Here is a 20,497-nt window from a genome sequence, read left to right as displayed (position 1 = left end):
TGTAAGTTCGTATACATTTATAAATTATCAAACATTCATTTTCTATGCCTTTACTATGTAGAATTTATTTTATCCGAGTAACCGAATAGCAGTTTTACTAACCGATACTCGCAACGTTCGACGGTTAACCGGTTAACCGGGTACTCGTTGCCAACACTAGTCAAAACTGAAAAGAAGTCCATAATTTTTGTCAATTTCATTGAAATCAATTTTTTTAAAGACCAAAAAAAAAAAAAGAATTATTAAAATATTTCTCTGTGCTTTGATAATTGTTGATGTTGGCATTTCCACTGAAAACTTATTATTATACTAGTATTCTTCAACAGTAAGATGGACAACTACAGAGATTATGTGATATTCATAAAACACATTTTCTCCCTGTAGGTTTATGGAGTGTTTCCCACATCTGTACCAGGCTGGTGAAGGTCTGCTGTCAGGATATGAGGAGATGGATTGTTACATCAGGTTCTGGAACTCCCATGGTCACCCACCTCCTTACAGAACCCAGAGTGAGGCTGAGAATTGTTTGACCCTGAGTGACCTCTGTAAACTGTCTGACATCCATAGAGAGGCTGCTGACCTCATTATGGAGTATAAAGCCCAGTTACATATAGGCAGGAGGATTGAACTTGTTTCATTAATAATGAATGCACTCCCTGAAGTAAAAGCTGGAAATGCTCTTGGTATGAATTTTGCTTTACCTTAGCAAAGAAATTAAATTCTTAATAAATTTTTTTCGTAATATGGAATTTCTTTTGTATTTTTTAGTTGCAGGTACGTTTCTCAACTGACATTGTAATTATCTGTTTTGCATATCCTCCTTTAGTTTGAACCTCCTGATTTTTTTTTCCATTTGTACAGTGTATTAACCTACTTCAATATTTGAATTGATCAATTTTCAGACAATAACACAGAGACCATTAGAAAGGTTAGACAACTCCTGCAGCAATATAACCTAACACAAGAGGAAATGAAGCCAGTTAACAATGCAATGGAAACGGACCAATCAGAATACAACAATACTTTGTCACAATGCAGCCAATCAACATCTGGGAATCATGTTGACCTTTGGCCTCTACATGATCAAATGTTTGTTCTCTCTGAGCTGAAGTTAGTCAATAAAATGTTGACATCATCAGAATGTACTGCTTCACCAGAGGTCGGGGCATTAGTTAACTATGGAATCCAGTTTACACCTGTGTCACCGATAGTTTTAACAAAACTGAAAGCAAAGTGTGAAGACAAAAGTCAGGTAATCCAGTGTTTTATAATGAAACTGAGGTCATCTTAAGGGGACTGACTATAATTTTATTGTGTGAAAACTACAATAGCCAAACTCTTCATTTTTTATACCATATATAGCTTACATTTACTTCAGTGTACTTGCAAAGTTGAAGGGAAATCTACCGTCTAGGTATTTTTGAGGGACCGTCTCAAAATACAGGTACATTTACCATAGGATTCATAGGAAAATGCCCATTTTAAGCACTTTAAAGCAAATTATACAAAAACTACAATAGACATTTTGTTCAAACTATAATATTTGATTAGTAATACTTTATTATACAATATATATAAGAAACACCAAATTCTACCGTTTTGTTACCAGAGGGGGCATCTAAAAATGGCAAAAATTAGCAAATACTATTTAAATATAATATTATAAATTTTGACGCATCCAATGGATTCGCAAGAAACATTATAAAAATATTGGAGATATTCTCAAATTTCTATGTTTTAAATATCAAGAGCGTATGTTTATTACCTTTTCTTTAATATTATTTTTATTACCCCTTTCTATAAGAGCTACACCTATCAATTGCAAAAGTGGTTAAAAAATCAGTTATATCAAATGTAATTACATTTTTATGCCTACATTTTCTTAATTTTGTTTGATTTTAACCCCTTCCCCGCAGTCACACATTTTAACGCATATACGATTTCCTATTTCTAACGCAAAATCACACATATACCGTTTCCCCGCAATCACGCATTTTTACGCACTTTAAAGTTAATTTAATCTTTCATTTAATGCCAATTTCATTCATTTTTATACTTGCAAAGATCTCATAAAATAAGAAAAGTTATATTTGTATTATAAATCTACGTCATTATATTATATACGCTAAAGTGTAGAGAAATGTGTACCACGCTATAAGGTGCTTGCAGGGAAATGGTAAATTTCTATTTTCATGACGTGAACATTAAGTGTATGTTGCATAACAGTTCAGTAAGTTGTAAAGAGTTAATAATTAAGCAAAAAAAGTTGCTTTAAAACCGTAATTAGTTTCATTTTACTATGATGCACGAAATATTGCGCAATGGAAACTATAGTCGGCCCTGTTTAAATGTGTAAATTATGATGTTAAATACAAGGAAAAGCAAAGATCTAAGTAACATAATACATTTGTAAAAACTTACTATTGGAAAATGAAATTGTCTGTTATGATATGCAAACACATTTATTTACAGGAAGCTGTGAGTAACACTTTGTGTGAGATACTCTGTGATATGTACCAACAACTGTGGACCAACACGTCAGCTACAGGACTAAACTGGTGGTTAAACTGGTATCCATCCCTTGAGAGCATGGCATCAAGTGTTGATAGGACCAAAGAAAGTTTGGTAAGATTTGATGTAATCAGACACTAAAACTTGATAGCTATATATGTCCCAGTTTTATTAAGCTAGAGTACTGTGAGTACATGTACATGACATTGTTTAATATTTGACAGCTGTTAAGTTCATTGACTATAAGTATTCTAAGCAAACCAGAACAAACTGCCCAATATTAAAAAAGTAAAAAGCACAAAAAACATTTTTAAATTACATCTCTAACAATTTAAAGTTTAATGACTAATTGGGGGGAAACACATTAAGTACAATGTGTATTTTACAAATTCTGGAAATTCATAGCATATTTTATTGATAACAAGCAAATGCTGGAGGTAGGTAAAGCAACTTCTATGTTACCACATATTTATCTGCTTGTTATTTGTGTAATATTTGTCACAAATGTTAACATATATAAGTAATTTACAACAAGGTTAATAAAACAGATTTCAATTCTATGGCACTTTGGGCTTCATGGGATTGGATCATGTATATAATTAAGTTCATTTTCCAGTGAGTTTTTCAACATTTATTATACCCCCCGCAAACGAAGTTTGGGGGGGGGGTATATAGGAATCACCTTGTCCGTCTGTCCCTCTGTCTAGCTGTCCGTCTGTCCATCCGTCCGTCTGTCCATCTGTCTTTGCAAATGTTTCCGGTCCATATCTTTCTTACAGAGGGACATAAGAATCTTCTACTTTACACAAGGATTGCCCAAGACCTAAGGGTGTGTCTTGACCTTGACACTAGGTCATTTGAGGAAGTTCAAGGTCACTGGAAGAAAAATTTAATAATTCGTGTCTGGTCCATATCTTTCTTATGGATAAACTTGGTAGGTTCTCATTTCACACAAAGATTGCCCATGACCCAAAAGTGTGTCATGACCTTGACCCGAGGTCATTTGGGAAAGTTCAAGGTCACTGGAAGAAAATTTTCATAAGCCATGTTTGATACATATCTCTTATAGATACACTTGGTAGGTTTTCATTTCACACAAAAATTTCCCATGACACAAAGATGTGTCATGACCTTGACCAAAGGTCATTTGGGAAATTTCAAGGTCACTGGAAAAAAAAATTTTAATATTCCCTGTCCGGTCCATATCCTTCTTATGAATAAACTTGGTAGGTTTTCATTTCACACAAAGATTGCCCATGACCCAAGGGTGTGTCATGACCTTGACCCAAGGTCATTTGGAAAAGTTCAAGGTCACTGGAAGAAAATTTTCATAATTTGTGTCCGGTCCATATTTTTCTTATAGATAAACTTGGTAGGTTCTCATTTCACACAAAGATTGCCCATGACCCAAGGGTGTGTCATGACCTTGACCCAAGGTCATTTGGAGAAGTTCAAGGTCAATGGTAAATAAATTTCACAATTTGTGTATGGTACATATCTTTCTTATGCATAAACTTGGTAGGTTGTCATTTCACACAAAGATTGCCCATGCCACAAGGGTGTGTCATGACCTTGACCCAAGGTCATTTGGGGAAGTTCAAGGTCACTGGTAGAAAAATTTCATAATTCATGTCTTGTCCATATCTTTCTTATGGATAAACTTGGTAGGTTTTTATTTCACATAAAGATTGCCCATGACCCAAGGGTGTGTCATGACCTTGACCCAAGGTCATTTGGGGAAGTTCAAGGTCAATGGAAGAGACAATTTCATAATTCGTGTCCGGTCCATATCTTTCTTATGGATAAACTTGGTAGGTTTTCATTTCACACAAAGATTGCCCATGACCCAAGGGTGTGTCATGACCTTGACCCAAGGTCATTTGGAAAAGTTCAAGGTCACTGGAAGAAATCTTTCATAATTTGTGTCCGGTCCATATTTTTCTTATAGATAAACTTGGTAGGTTCTCATTTCACACAAAATTTGCCCATGACCCAAGGGTGTATCATGACCTTGACCCAAGGTCATTTGGAGAAGTTCAAGGTCAATGGTAAATAAATTTCAGAATTTGTGTATGGTACATATCTTTCTTATGCATAAACTTGGTAGGTTCTCATTTCACACAAAGATTGCCCATGTCACAAGGGTGTGTCATGACCTTGACCCAGGGTCATTTGGATAAGTTCAAGGTCACTGGTAGAAAAATTTCATAATTCATGTCTTGTCAATATATTTCTTATGGATAAACTTGGTAGGTTTTTATTTCACACAAAGATTGCCCATGACGCAAGAGTGTGTCATGACCTTGACCCAATGTCATTTGGGAAAGTTCAAGGTCACTGGAAGAAAATTTTCATAAGCCATGTTTGATACATATCTCTTATAGATACACTTGGTAGGTTTTCATTTCACACAAAGATTTCCCATGACACAAAGATGTGTCATGACCTTGACCAAAGGTCATTTGGGAAATTTCAAGGTCACTGGAAAATTTTTTTTTAATATTCCCTGTCCGGTCCATATCCTTCTTATGAATAAACTTGGTAGGTTTTCATTTCACACAAAGATTGCCCATGACCCAAGGGTGTGTCATGATCTTGACCCAAGGTCATTTGGAAAAGTTCAAGGTCACTGGTAGAAAAATTTCATAATTTGTGTCCGGTCCATATTTTTCTTATAGATAAACTTGGTAGGTTCTCATTTCACACAAAGATTGCCCATGACCCAAGGGTGTGTCATGACCTTGACCCAAGGTCATTTGGAGAAGTTCAAGGTCAATGGTAAATAAATTTCACAATTTGTGTATGGTACATATCTTTCTTATGCATAAACTTGGTAGGTTCTCATTTCACACAAAGATTGCCCATGTCACAAGGGTGTGTCATGACCTTGACCCAGGGTCATTTGGGGAAGTTCAAGGTCACTGGTAGAAAAATTTCATAATTCATGTCTTGTCCATATATTTCTTATGGATAAACTTGGTAGGTTTTTATTTCACACAAAGATTGCCCATGACCCAAGAGTGTGTCATGACCTTGACCCAATGTCATTTGGGAAAGTTCAAGGTCACTGGAAGAAAATTTTCATAAGCCATGTTTGATACATATCTCTTATAGATACACTTGGTAGGTTTTCATTTCACACAAAGATTTCCCATGACACAAAGATGTGTCATGACCTTGACGAAAGGTCATTTGGGAAATTTCAAGGATACTGGAAAAAACTTTTTAATATTCCCTGTCCGGTCCATATCCTTCTTATGAATAAACTTGGTAGGTTTTCATTTCACACAAAGATTGCCCATGACCCAAGGGTGTGTCATGACCTTGACCCAGGGTCATTTGGAAAAGTTCAAGGTCACTGGAAGAAAATTTTCATAATTTGTGTCCGGTCCATATTTTTCTTATAGATAAACTTGGTAGGTTGTCATTTCACACAAAGATTGCCCATGACCCAAGGGTGTATCATGACCTTGACCCAAGGTCATTTGGAGAAGTTCAAGGTCAATGGTAAATAAATTTCACAATTTGTGTATGGTACATATCTTTCTTATGCATAAACTTGGTAAGTTCTCATTTCACACAAAGATTGCCCATGTCACAAGGGTGTGTCATGACCTTGACCCAGGGTCATTTGGGGAAGTTCAAGGTCACTGGTAGAAAAATTTCATAATTCATGTCTTGTCCATATCTTTCTTATGGATAAACTTGGTAGGTTTTTATTTCACACAAAGATTGCCCATGACCCAAGGGTGTGTCATGACCTTGACCCAAGGTCATTTGGGGAAGTTCAAGGTAAATGGAAGAGACAATTTCATAATTCGTGTCAGGTCCATATCTTTCTTATGGATAAACTTGGTAGGTTCTCATTTCACTGAAAGATTGCCCATGACCCAAGGGTATGTCATGACCTTGACCCAAGGTTATTTGGGTAAGTTCAAGGTCACTGGAATAAAAAATTTAATAATTTTTGATTTTGAAACATTTCTTTATTATGGAAAAACTTACATCTGAAAAACCCAGCGGGGGGTATTTCGTCTGGTTTGGACAGTTATTTATTTCTTCATGAACACTTGGAGAGGTTGCTTTTTACTGATCAAGCAGGTATACAGGCATAAATAAAATAATAAATAAAATGTTAGTTTTCTGTATTCTGTAAATACTTGTACACAGAGAGAGTAGAACTGTTTAATCCCCTGACCCAGAGATTGTGTTGATCATCAATACAGAGAGCACGGGGAGTTAGAGGACTTTCATCTAATGGGAGTAGGAGAGACAGGAACTGACCATTAATGTCCAGCAGGTGGACACTAGAGTAATTCCCAAATAATGAATAAATGCTATTTCACACCAAAATGTGTCCCAAAACATCTGTACAGATTCCATAAGGACAGAATCCATACTGAGACTCGAGACCAGAGTAAGAGAAGCGGTACTCTCCCGATGCAGTCACCGCCACAACCTTAAGGGCTTTCCAGTCAGATGTACAGATGTCGCCATTGATATTCTCTGTGATGTAATCTATATGTTGATAGAGAGATTGCCCTTTATCATTCCACTGTATGTCCTGTAGCTTTCTTCCTTCTCTGTTGTATCTGGTGACTTTATGGTTTGAATTTTTCTGGTTTGAATTTCTCTTCATCCCGATCAATATGTTTCCATTGTTAGGAGAGGAGAAGATGGCTCCAGGTTCCCAGCACCCTGTCTGGATAAATTTGTTGATAGTCATGTCACTAGTTACTCTGTATACAGTTTTTTCACAGTTTTCTGTGTAAAGAAGTTCTCCCTCTGTGGTGACTGTGTGGATACCGTGGGAATAATTCATACCGGTGGGTATTTCATTTATGACTTTTCCTTTAGAATCCATGTCATACTGAATGAGATTCCCCCTCCTTTCACTGGCCCAAACTTTGTTGGAGGGTAAGAGAGAAAAATGAGACACTCCCTTGCCCTGGATAGTTTCATCTTTTATTTTTGTGACAGAAGAAAGCTTAAATCTTTCTGATAAATCTAGTTCTATTTTACCCATCTGTTTGGATATGTCTTGTTTATTTAGTGCACCTAATGTAAAAGTTGGAAGTTTGGGTTCAGGTTTCCGAGGCATCTTCAGGGTAACTTTTGAAATGTCTAATTGAAATTTCATAAGTTCAGTGTGTGTTATGGATGACATTCTACTCTCATAGTCTTCAATCATTTTTTCCAGGTACTTTATGTAGTCCTCTAATTCCTTCTGTTGTTCTTCCATATCATTTAGTACAGAGTTTTCAATCTCATCCAGTTTTTTGTTATTATCAGTTAGTACACTCTCAACAGTCTTCTTAACTTCATCTGCTCTATTCTTCATGGAATCTCTAAACTTGGCAATTTTCTTCTTGACATTTTTTCTCTTTTCTGTAATTGATTCAAGATTATCTTTAGCTTTGGGAATGACAGTTTTCCAGATCACAGTTATTTCCTTCTGAGAATCCTGTAGAAAGTCATTGTAGATGGGTTTAAGGTCACTTTTTTCATGGTTTCTATGATCCAAGTCGAAGCATGTAGAACAAACAGGTTCCTGACAAAACTTACAGTAAATATTTATGTCTTTGGTGCAGTGGTTCCTGCATTTCTCTGATGGTAGTTTTCTTTTTCTCTCCCTATAGAGGACAATCTCGTGTCCATTGTTCTGCTCTAGATGAGACTGTTTGCATTTGTCACAGAGTCGTTGATGACAGGTACTGCAGTAAAACTTTGAGGAATTGCTACAGGATTCTGTGTCACACTCAATAAAGTGCTGGGCTGTATCTGGTACCTGGTCCATTGATGTTGATGAAAAACCTCTAAATTATATTTAATATTTAAATCATGGATGATAAGAATTTACATAATATACTCTTCATTTAAAGAGAAAATTTACTTAGTTTAAATATTACCTGTTCTTTGGTCTGCTAAATTGTTCCATTCACAATATAACCTTTATTCATGATTTGTGTAGTTAGATGATTTGCAATTTATGTGTATGTAGGAACTACCTATTTCAAACAAAATCATTTAAATCTCTTTGTATTCTTTTCAAAGCCACAGCATTTAAAGAGAAAAAAAAGGGCTTCAATAATTATATCATATATGAAGGGAATTTAAAAGACAAGGCTACACTGTAGTGCAAAATGGGGACAATAAGTTTTAACATTTATATTGGTTGGTTCTTTGTGTACTATTTAAATGATTAAAAGATGTTATCTGATAATTAATAGTGTGGCAAATTTGGAGTATTTTTAATTTTTCATGTGCATTGGAAATACATCTTAAAACTGTTTTATCTCTTTTGTTCATTGTATTATGCTTTATGCACCTCAGTTAGATATTTGAATATCCAACCGATAGGCAGTTGGATATTTAAAAATCAAACTGATGGCCAGTTGGATCTAAACAATATCCAATTAGTGCTGATTGAAACGGTAAATTATGCGTTGACTGATAACAATGGGTGACATCATAGAAGTTTTTAGCTCTACTGGTCAGAGACCAGAAGAGCTAATGCGATAGTAATGCGTCCGTCGTCCGTCCGTCTGAGTGTCTAGCTGTCTGTCTGTAAACAAAATGTCAATCCTCCTACATTTTTGGTTTGATTTCAATATAACTTGGCACACAAGTAGACTATACTAAGATACATAATTCTGTGCATTGGTTGATTTCGATGAACGATCTTGCGGTGGTTACGAAAAATAGAAATTTCTGTGAATTTCTTTCAAAATGCTACACCTCCTTCAGCTTTGGTCCAATTTCAATATAACTTGGCTGACAAGTAGACTACACTAAGATACATAATTCTGTGCATTGGTTTTTAATTTCAATGAACGGTGTTGCTATTGTTACTAAAAATAGAAATTTCTGTGAAATTCTTTGAAAATGCTATTCCTCCTACAGTTTTGGTCCAATTTCAGTATAACTTGGCTGACAAGTAGACTACACTAAAATACATAATTTTGAGCATCGGTTTTTGATTTCTTTGAACGGTATTGCCATGGTAACTGAAAATCGAAATTTCTGTTATATTCTTTCAAAATGCTACTCCTCAAACAGTTTTGTTCTGATTTCAGTATAACTTGGCACAAAAGTAGACTACACTAAGATACATAATTCTGTGCATCGGTTTTTGATTTCGATGAACGATATTTCCATGGTTACTGAAAATAGAAATTTCTGTGAATTTCTTTCAAAATGCTACACCTCCTACAGCTTTGGTCCAATTTCAATATAACTTGGCTGACAAGTAAACTACACTAATGCCTAGGTCACATTTCCCGGCCGGTAGCCGTAGAACGGTGGTAATCAGTGGTAATCCGTGGTATTAACGATGCCCCTACATCGGTCATCATTGGCTAGTAGTCCTTAAAGTATCAGTCACATTATCCAGCGATAGGTATACGATGGGCAACCAATGCATTTTATGATGAAAATGGTGTGGTTCCTGGCCAGACTTACAAAGGCTCAGTGATGCATTGCTAATCATAAAACGATGTTCCAGGATAATCCGCTGATGTATATTACATCGTTCATACATTGGTGAACATCTTTTGTACTTAGGTCGACTTCAGGCCAACGTTTGGCCGAACATCGACCGATGATCGTCCATTATCTGTTGAACACCACTCAACCCTCCGATGACCTCAGATTGAACAGAAATTGGAAGATGCTCGGTCATACATCGGCCAATCCTTGAAAGACGTCTTAATGATGGGTTGTCGATGAGGAGCAATGTGAGGCATCGTTGGAGACATAGCTGATTTTTAACTACGATTTATTTCCTACTGATGACCCCACCGATTTGCAAAATGGCCTCAGTCACCGTCTGATCACTAGTGGTACCCGGTCGGCAACCACGCCATTTTCATCAAAATACGCATCAGTTTCGCATCGTGTACCCCATCGCTGGATAATGTGACTTATACTTATGATACATAATTTTTTGCATCTGTTTTTATTTTGATGGGTGATAAGGATCATTAAAATCTTCCGTCTTCAACGGAAGACCTTATTGTTTTTCTTAGGTTTCTTTTCCACTATTTTTATTATTGTTTTTTTTTCTTACCGATTTTGTGCGCACGATTTCTCGAGAACGGCTCGATCGATTTTCATGAAACTTTCAGGTCTGATAGAACACCAAAAAATCTAGATATATATTTTTTTATTTTGATGACGTCACTTCCGGTCCGGAGATTTCTGCGATTTAGTGATTTTTAGAGGGTCACTTAGTCCGGCAGTTTTCTTAAAAAGCACTTAACACAGAAGCATGAAATTTTCAGTGATGCTTAGAGCAACCTTTGGAGAAGTGCACTAAGTATATCAAAACTACCGGAAGTACGAAGCGCCGACTCTCGCTATGGCCCGAAAATAGTCCTATCAAGAATTTCAAAATTTTTAGCACCTTTTATACGAAAACTTTTTACCTGAAAATATTTTGTTAAAGCATGTAGAACAAAAAAGGTGTAGAATTTGAAGATCTTTCAAATGACATCTCAAAAAAAGGGCTGGCCCTTGAAATAAGGGGCCAGGAGGGACCGAAAGTTTTTCCTTTCTATCTCAAAAAGTATTGAGAATTTGTGATACGTAAAAGAAGCAAAGTTGTTCAAAATGTCAAGCTTGATCTATTAAAGTCGTCAAAATACGTCCGACGTTGTCACTTCCGACCAAACCGGAAGTAATCGGTAAACGCATAATTTTGCCGTTCTTTACAGGTTTTTTTGTAATATAAGTCTCTGGGAGCATTTAAATTAATTTTCCGTCCGTCGTCGTCACTTCCGGTCAAACCGGAAGTAGCAGAAAATGGCTTATTTTTGAATTTTTTGATATGGATTTAGAGGATTCAAACCATTTTTGGGCGTTGTTTCACATATTTATTAAAAATGAAAGTTACTTCCGGTCAAACAGGACGGAAGACCTACTCGTTGCTTTGCAACGAGCTTTGCTCTAGTTTTTCTACTGATTGCTGTTTTGAAGTCTCAAGTCACAACTGCTTCTTTTCTCTGCCTTTGTTTTAAGTATAAACCAGTAGAGCTACAGTCTCGACAGAGACTTCTGGTTTCATGTTGTTTATCACATAAACTGTATGTTTTAGGGCCCAAAAAGTCTTTACAAGGCAGTATTAAGTAAGACTGCCTACCACCTGATGTGTGGAAAATCTGAGGAAACACAAAGGTCATCACAGGACAGACATCTTACTGTTGATGTACCTCTGAGAGACTTAAAATCAAGGCTACACAAACTACAGATCCTGTCACAGCACATCTGGTCTCAAGGCTCAATGCTCTGTAAAGGGAATCTTCAGACTAGGTCAGTTTTAATTTTGATGTTGTGTGTATTCACATGAATTTAGAGAAAGTCAGTAAAATGATTTTAAGATTCACTAATTTAATTTCTTGTTTGTCGGACATTTAATGAAGAAAGTACGAGCGGGCTAGTGGTAAAATAATAATATTATAACTTTATTGTAGGTAAAAGTTTTATGTTTGAAAAAAATTGAGCAGAGAATTATATTTTTTCTGATTTGCAGAGTAAGTAGGTTAAAAGTACGATAAATAGAGCAGAAATAGAACACAAAACAACAGAGAATTCCCATGGTGTGGGGTTTTTAAATTAATATTATTTGTATAGTTTTGTTTAAATACGAGCGCGCTGGTCTGACGAACAAAAAAATTTATTGGTGTGGCCTTAATGATAAAAATATACAATTTCATTTGTTGTCCTTTAAGGATACTTTTGAGACAGCACATCGTCCAAGTGTTTGTATCAATACTTCACTCCACTGTGGCAATGTTTAAATCCAAGGAAGCAGAGGACAAATACAAACAGAGTGTGTCTGAGTTCATCAACTGCCTCCAAAACAAAGATACCTCTCATTCGAACAGTGAGCAAATAATCCAAACCATAACAAACCTCCTGAATGGAGTTATGGGGCCTGATCTATTTATAGTAAGGGAGTGTTTGAGTGGAATACTTGCCGTTTCTGATGATGAGGCTGATATGAGAACAGTAGGAAGACAGTGGGTGTATGTAGGTCTACTGGGCATGCTCCTCCACAAACCAAGGTCACCTGTTGATCCAGTGGTTAAGACACAGATCAAACTACAGCTAAAACAAAGGGAGGTAAGAAAAAGTACTGAATACGTTCACATGAAAAACATAGAAATTTATGTTTTTAAAAATTCTGGAATTTACTTTCTGCTATTGATGAATAATTTCATGTTCAAAATTAGATAAAGATTATTTCAAAATAAAATAATCGTTTAATTAATTTTTTGGTCAGCTGGAGGAGATCAATACAGATATTGAAGTCAAGACCATCCATCACAGACAAATGACGGGTCTACATCTGCTGGACACGCCCTCCCACCTACAACATCCTTTGATCCTCCACTTGATCTACAGGAGGGAGAAGTTACAGAGACAGATAGAGGCTTTACAGTCCCAGCATGCCTACAGACCAAGCACCTGTCAGGTGAGTAGTATTGTATCTTCAGGATTAGTAGGATGACTATAGGTACAGACCTAGCACCTGTCAGGTGAGTGGCTGTATATCTCAGGATTAGAGGAGGAGTTCCCTCTGTACAGAGACATCACCACACCCTTCATTGTGGCCCTACAACAGGTGAGTGAATTAAATATTTATACCTGGTGCCAGGAACAGGTTTTTATCGTCAAAAAAAAAAAAATCCGGAAATTTTTTTTCCTACCCTTAACTAAAAAAAAAAAACAGGATGGCAACATGTTTTAGGGGTGACCCATCTAAACAAATAGATCTGGGCTTGGCCAGAAAAATCTCGCAACTAATTCAGTTTCCGGAGCGTTTTTGTTATTCAGTTAATGTGAAAAATTCAATCTGTTTGACAACTACGGGCCGTTCCTAGCCCCTGTTCCACTTGACAGCTCATCCTGGACTCCATGCCTGCCCACTAAACCGGAAGAGAATCTCGCAGTGTATATTTTACGTTTATGAAAACTTGTTCAAATGAAATCAAAAAAATAATTGTTCAACGTAATTTTATTCAGTTATTTTAAATATATTTAAGAGAACTTTAAAAAGTTATTTATTCCTTTTTCTTACGTGTACGACGATGTGTACCAGGGACAGATAGTTCAGTTTTTACAAGCTCCAAATTTAAATCACTGAAAAGCCATGTCGACAAAGAGCCAAATATTTAGACTAAGCGCTCTTATAAAGCATTATTTTGTTTGAAAAATACATCTTTTTATTGATCACGTATGGTGACATAAAATTGTACATAAAGTTTTACATGCATTTTTTTGGTTCTTTTCTTCAATTACGTCATATATTCACCTCGGAGTTCACTTCCGGTTTAGTGGCATGGAGTCCAGGATGAGCTGTCAAACTTAAAAACAGGCCATGAACAGCCCATAGTCGTCAAGCAGATTTGATTTCTTAACTTGAATAAATAGCACAAACACTCCGGATACTAAATTAGTTGCGAGATTTTTCCGACCAAGCCCAGATCTATTTGTTTAGGTGGGTCTCCCCAAAACACGTTGCCATCCTGAGGTTTTTTTAGTTAAGGGTAGGGAAATTTTTTTCCGAATTTTTCTTTTTTTTTTTTTTTGACAATTAAAACTTCAGACTCCTGTGCTTTAATTCATTGTAAACAGGTGTTCTTAAAATAAGTCCCTTCTCATCCACAAAACTTGGACTGCCTTCTGCAAGGCTTGCCCATCCTTTAAAATTTTGAAGGAATACTGAATATTTTGAAAGACATAAGAGATTCAGTCTAGAAGTTAGACAAGTGATCATGTTAAAAAGCCTTTAAAAGCAATATAACTGTAAAGGATACATGAGACCTTGTTTGTTTTAGGTGAGATGTGGGATGAGGCTTATAGCTGGCTGTACCACAGAAGCAAACAATGCACAACAACTGACAGAAAGACTGAAAGTGACCAGTCAGGTAGGAGTACTTCTGATGATGAAATAAGTTTGAATTACAATATCCATAAGTTTTTAAATAAAAAATTTGTTTCATTTAATTTTCACTTGCAGTTATTATGAATTTTCTGAGAATTATAAAATAAATTGTGAATTTTGTTCTCAAGGTCCATGAGACAGTTGGTCACATCAGGGAGGCAGCCCAGCTTCTAGGAAAGTTCCCATTTATCTCATCAGATGTAATCAACAGCTTAAAGTTAGCTCAGAAAATACTGTTAGTGGAGAGATTGGTTTCAGGTTGTGGGGGTCAAGTGGAAGAGAATGAGACAAACCAAACTTCAAGGTACAAATATTCTGTTATTTGTTTCCTGCTTAATAGAAAAATGTTGTTTCATCGGTTGAGAAGAGAATTATATAAAACTATATTATGCTGCCTTCTTACATGACATTGTTCTATCCCTTCCTCCTTCAGGTTGTACCTTGGTGCCTTGTTTTTACTGCGGAACTCTGCCTTGATGAGAAAAGAATTGAACAGAGAGATCCTGTTGTCTCTGCACCATATCTTCAATCGTTTTATGTTGTCATGGAAACATCAGGAGGAGATCCGACGTCAGAAAGAGGCTGAGGAGGATCTGTATAAATACAAGGCAAAACTCCACGGCGATGACAGAGACAATGAAGTGATAGAGGAGGAGGAATTCAGACAGAACTTTCCTTCCTTTCAACAGGTAGGTCAGGGTGGCATTATACAAGTGTAGAGTCATAAAATGATTGTAAGCTGTTGGCAAAGGTGAAAGGAAAATCAGATTATGATTTTTTTTACATTTGAAATCCAAGAGACTATTGTAACAGTTATTATTTGATATAGAAATGGGTTTGCTCTAATTGAGAGAAGTTAATAAGGATATGATTCAAAAATGTTATCTAGAAATGTCTTCAGTGTGAAGCAGAAGTGTTTACACATACATAATAATATTATTATTCTTTTTTGATAGGAATTCCAAGACTTGATAACACCCACCTCTCTGGAAGACACTGGTTTATCTGAGCCAATGGAACCTGAAATAGAAGACACACCCAATACAGTGACTGACAGAGAATTGACAGCTGTAAGCCACACCCACCAGCTACTGTTCTCAAGTCTGTCCTCCTCTGATTGGTTAAAGCAAAGTAATGTGACAGAGGTCACGACCAAGGATATCACAGAGCCCTCATTGTTGTGCTATAGCATTGCTGCACCTTTGTTGAGAGGGCAGTGGAACTGTAAGTTTAATCGTATGTTAAAAAAACAATAGAGACACTTGATAACCTAAGTAAGAACAGATTCCATCTCAATAATTGATACATACAATTACAGTGAACCCTCAGATATCCGGACGCCAGATATCCGGATGCTTCAGTATCCGGACGATTTTTCATCGAAACAAAATTCTTAAATGTTTATTTGTTTGTTTATCTGGTGATTCAGATATCCGGATGCTTCACATATCCGGACAAATTGACTGGGAACCAAAGCGTCCGGATAAATGAGGGTCCACTGTACATACTTTTTTCGTAATTTCATTTTTTCTCTCCTCTACAGTGTCAGAAGTAGAAAGGCAGACATTAGGAAGCCACCTGGTGGCCAGTCAGACACTACAAGAAGAGATAACTCCTGTATATGATAATCAGGCTGAGAAATCATCACCTCAGGGTTATGATGTTTACTGTGACTCTTACTTGTCAGAGGTCATTCAATGTGTCCCTATACTACAGAGACTGATGGTCAGAGTGAGAGAACTTCAACAGGAGTGGCCGGACCACCCAACATTAATACAGGTAATATCAGCCAACACTTGTACAGGTAATATCATCCAACACTAACACAGGTAACATCATCCAACACTTATACAGGTAACACCATCCATCACTTATACAGGTAACATCATCCAACACTTACGAGGGCTGTTCAATAAATAATGTCCTCAGTGCTCAGAAAGAATTAAAAGACGATTTTCAATTATTTATTCTTCATGATTTTATTATTTAATCTCTTTTAAGTAAAATACATGTCCGTAGCATTTTCTATCCAATTTCTGATCGTTTGTAGAACTCATATTTAGGTATGTCCCTCAGTATACTGGGAAATGGCAGATCCAATGATTTTCCGGACTTGTTTCTTCCTTCTAAAAGGTATTTTTTCCAAGTCTGGAAATTGAAACAAGTCAAGAGGTCAAAGATCTTGCAAAAATTGTTAATGTGAAAAAACATTAACTTTCTGTTTATCCCGAGAACCCATTTACTCTTCAGGGCATGCGGGTTTGGACGCTGTCTTGAAGAAATTCAATGTAGTGAATTCCTGATTCTGGGTCCTTCCTCTAATAAACCTTTTGATTTTTTGGCCAAAGAAGTGCTTTCTTGACTCCTCCAGAAATTAAACTGTCTCTCCGAATACGATTTTGAACAACATTACCACAAATGTTTAAGAAAATTACATATACATCTGTCTTTGTGCTCTTGCATACCTGTGCACTTTTCAGACATTCGCGGTTTTCATCAAGTACATCTTATGGTAAATTTTGTTTTTAGGGTTTTAAGCGATAGATTAATGTTCCAATATCTGTTTGAAAATAAAACAAACGTGGATAACTACAATTACTGATATTTTAAAATAATTGTAAAGATTTTTGTACACGCTGTCATTTTCACTCATTTTTCAAAATATAGGGTGACCTTTGAGTATCAAGCTTTTTTACCGCCAAACGTTTCTTAAATACAGTGTAAAATACCCCTGATGTGATGTCTATCAAATTTGCTATGTGTCTTAAAGTCAATCATACAGCATCAAATATCGTTTGTTGAAATTTGGCGAACAGTACATGAGTTGTTATAATTTTTGTTGGCAAGGAGGGTACCCATTTTTGATGCCCATTATATAATGTTTTATCATTGAAATCCAACTGCTTTTTTGTCTATAAAACAGGCATTGGTTGCTCTAAATGTCACATATTTCAGTTAATATTTCTTTGGGATTTTTTTACATGTTTTACGGCAGCTTTAATGAAGCTTTTATTTTCACTCTTGTTTACTGATTCTTTAACATTCATTTATAATGCAGTGTCTCGAAAAGCCCTTGTTTCACAGCTTCTCAAGATGAAACTATATGATGAAAAGTGGTCACATTAGCTGTTATAAATTCACGAAAGATTCAATAATGAGAGAAGGTCAAGTTTAATGTTATACAATATCTGTAATGTATGTCATATAGTTCAGGACATTATTTATTGAACAGCCCTCGTATACAGGTAATATCATCTGACACTAATACAGGTAATATCATCCAACACTAATACAGGTAATATCATCCAACACTAATACAGGTAATATCATCCAACACTAATACAGGTAATATCATCCAACACTTATACAGGTAATATCATCCAACACTAATACAAGTGATATCATCCAACACTTATACAGGTAATATCATCCAACACTAATACAGGTAATATCATCCAACACTTATACAGGTAATATCATCCAACACTTATACAGGTAATATCATCCAACACTAATACAGGTAATATCATCCAACTCTTACACAGGTAATATCATCCAACACTTATACAGGTAATATCATCCAACACTAATACAGGTAATATCATCCAACACTAATACAGGTAACGTCATCCAACACTAATACAAGTAACATCATTCAACACTAATACAGGTAATATCATCCGACACTAATACAGGTAATATCATCCGACACTAATACAGGTAATATCATCCGACACTAATACAGGTAATATCATCCAACACTTATACAGGTAAGTGAAGTCAATCCATATTAATATTGTACTCTTTGTATATTATGAATAAAATACTTCTTAAACTAAACTTATACAGGTAACATCTTCCAAACTTTATACAGGTAACATTTAACATCATCAGTGTTTATCATGTTTAAACTTCAGAAGGAAATGCACAATTTCATCACTTTGATACTTGTTTTGGCAAACGCACATTCCATCATTCTCTTTTGACACTGTCCCTCTGTTATACAGGTGACACAGATTGTTGTGTTATACAGTTTTGACACTGTCCCTCTGTTATTGCAGCCCGGAGGACCGGGCTGCTCTATACATATAAGTTTAAGTGTTGGTGTATGGGCATTGGGATGGGAGTAGTTATTCAGAATTAATGGTTTTCTAAACATTGAAAAGATAGTTAAGGGAGTATGGGACTTTCGGGTCCTAATTTCAGAGTAATTAAAACTCTGAAACACATACACGGATTGAAAGGAGAACTTTTCTATAATTTGATAAAATACATCAGAAAAGGTTCTAGTGCGTAAATCTAAAAATAGAACACGCCAAAGTAAGGGGGGTAACTCTGTAGGGAAAAAATGATATTTTTATAAGCAATTTTTAAAAATTCAGAATTCCCATAAAAACATCAGAAAATAATTATTTTATAAAATATTGTTATCACCAGGAATGGAATTTTATTTCTAAAAGAAAAAAGTACAAGGAAAAAATATAAAATGACAAATTATTTTGACTTATTTACATAATATCAATTTATTGGGGAAATGGGTTAATATATATGTACAATGTAATTTTAAGCAATTAAGGAATAATTAAAAGTTTAATTGCTTATGCAATATTTATAGGGATTAATATTTTTTACAAATTGCTAATAAAAAATTATAAAGTTAGTGTACAGTTTTAGAGTAATATCCTTCGAATTTCCTAGACCCGAATTTCCTCTGCTCGAAATTGTTATGAAATGTGATAAAAAATAAGCTTGCATTTTTAAAATGCTTGCTTTTAGTTTTTTATTCACTTAACTTAATCTATTAACACTAAAAAATTTCCTCGTTGCTATATTTCTTTCGTAACACGGTGGATAATGCGCTTTTCGTCAGAGCTTTGTTGAGCAATCCGGATATCTTCCGATTTCACGATTTAGTTTTGCACATTACAGTGTACAAGTTATTTCCAGTCTGCAACTCAAACTCAAAATTGACACTCGGATTTCCTCGGATGACTCGTACCTCGCACATAACGGAGCAAAGCGGAGTCAGCCGAGGATTGCCGATTGCAAAATTGACGATGCTAAATCAAATTAGCTGATTACAGGAGGTATCTTCAATTGTCCGTGAATAATTATTATTTAAAAAAACAAAAAAGAATTATAAGTTCTATTGTTTCTAACGCCTGAGTGAAATTGATGAAATAAAGGGATCGGGCGAGGACAGAAATCACGGCATGCATGTAGTGTACATTGGCACTGCCTCATGCTCTGAATACTCTTTATTTATAATAAGATTAAAGGTTGTATCTCCACGTACAACTATGATTAATAATAAATCTGCGTTTTGTTTTGAAGATTTTTATGTCCAGTACCATATAAAGATGATTTATGAGTCAATAGACCCCTTTCCTATGACATATTTTGCGTAGGAGTTATTCCCCTTTTAAAACTGACATATCTTAGGCCAGTTAGGGCAACATTCCCAGATCCCTTCATTATTCAACCAAGTTCAATTTGTTATACTGGTTACTGAGGTAAAGATAACACTATTTTTCTTATGAAACTATATTTGTTAAAGCCTCTATTTATTCATAATTTTAAAATTGTACATATTTTCCCCAATATATATTTCTTACATGCATGTTTAAAATTGGTTGCTCAAAGAGGTAAATTAACTACTTTGCCCTACAAGATGGCGGCTAAGGAGAATAACTCGTAGGCAAATAATGTCAAAGGAAAAGGGTCTATAACTGATATTATGAATATGAAACCACCGCACATCATGGACACTCTGTTGAAGCTGGGGAAAAAGTGACACACCACCACAATACACTACAATGTATTTTACTACGTGTATAATATGGTGAAGAGTAAAAACAATAATATTTTTAAAAAATATTTATATTATCATCCTTATAAAGCTGGAAAAATAAATTACCAAAACAAGTCCTTTGATAGAGTGTCACTAAAATAATTACGAACTAAAACAAATACAGAATGATGTTGACTGTTGAGGGCAACTTTATTTTAGCCTCCAAGGGTTGAAATATTGTCCAACGT

At 35.6% G+C, this 20,497-nt stretch overlaps 2 protein-coding genes across 2 annotated transcripts in view; both read left to right on the top strand.

Annotated features, from left to right (window-relative positions):
• Window positions 1-420: 420 nt before the first annotated feature.
• Window positions 421-20,497, top strand: part of LOC134245069 (uncharacterized) — a 58,516-nt gene continuing 38,439 nt past the window's right edge. Inside the window, exons 1-6 of the mRNA XM_062727331.1 lie at window positions 421-683; window positions 903-1,252; window positions 2,473-2,625; window positions 11,606-11,820; window positions 12,240-12,633; window positions 12,794-12,985. Of these exons, the coding sequence (XP_062583315.1) occupies window positions 449-683; window positions 903-1,252; window positions 2,473-2,625; window positions 11,606-11,820; window positions 12,240-12,633; window positions 12,794-12,985 (1,539 nt within the window). The 5' untranslated portion in view covers window positions 421-448. The remainder of the gene's footprint in view (window positions 684-902; window positions 1,253-2,472; window positions 2,626-11,605; window positions 11,821-12,239; window positions 12,634-12,793; window positions 12,986-20,497) is intronic.
• Window positions 13,080-20,497, top strand: part of LOC134245068 (midasin-like) — a 43,307-nt gene continuing 35,889 nt past the window's right edge. Inside the window, 6 exon segments of the mRNA XM_062727330.1 lie at window positions 13,080-13,135; window positions 14,352-14,441; window positions 14,587-14,762; window positions 14,892-15,147; window positions 15,415-15,682; window positions 16,002-16,237. Coding sequence (XP_062583314.1) covers window positions 14,364-14,441; window positions 14,587-14,762; window positions 14,892-15,147; window positions 15,415-15,682; window positions 16,002-16,237 — 1,014 coding nt within the window. The 5' untranslated portion in view covers window positions 13,080-13,135; window positions 14,352-14,363.

The sequence above is a fragment of the Saccostrea cucullata genome, unplaced genomic scaffold (assembly GCF_032062105.1).
Source record: "Saccostrea cucullata isolate Sc308-1 unplaced genomic scaffold, CSIRO_AGI_Scuc_v1 ctg2284, whole genome shotgun sequence".
Classification (NCBI taxonomy): Eukaryota; Metazoa; Mollusca; class Bivalvia; order Ostreida; family Ostreidae; genus Saccostrea; species Saccostrea cuccullata.
This window is presented reverse-complemented; position numbering and strand designations above follow the sequence as displayed.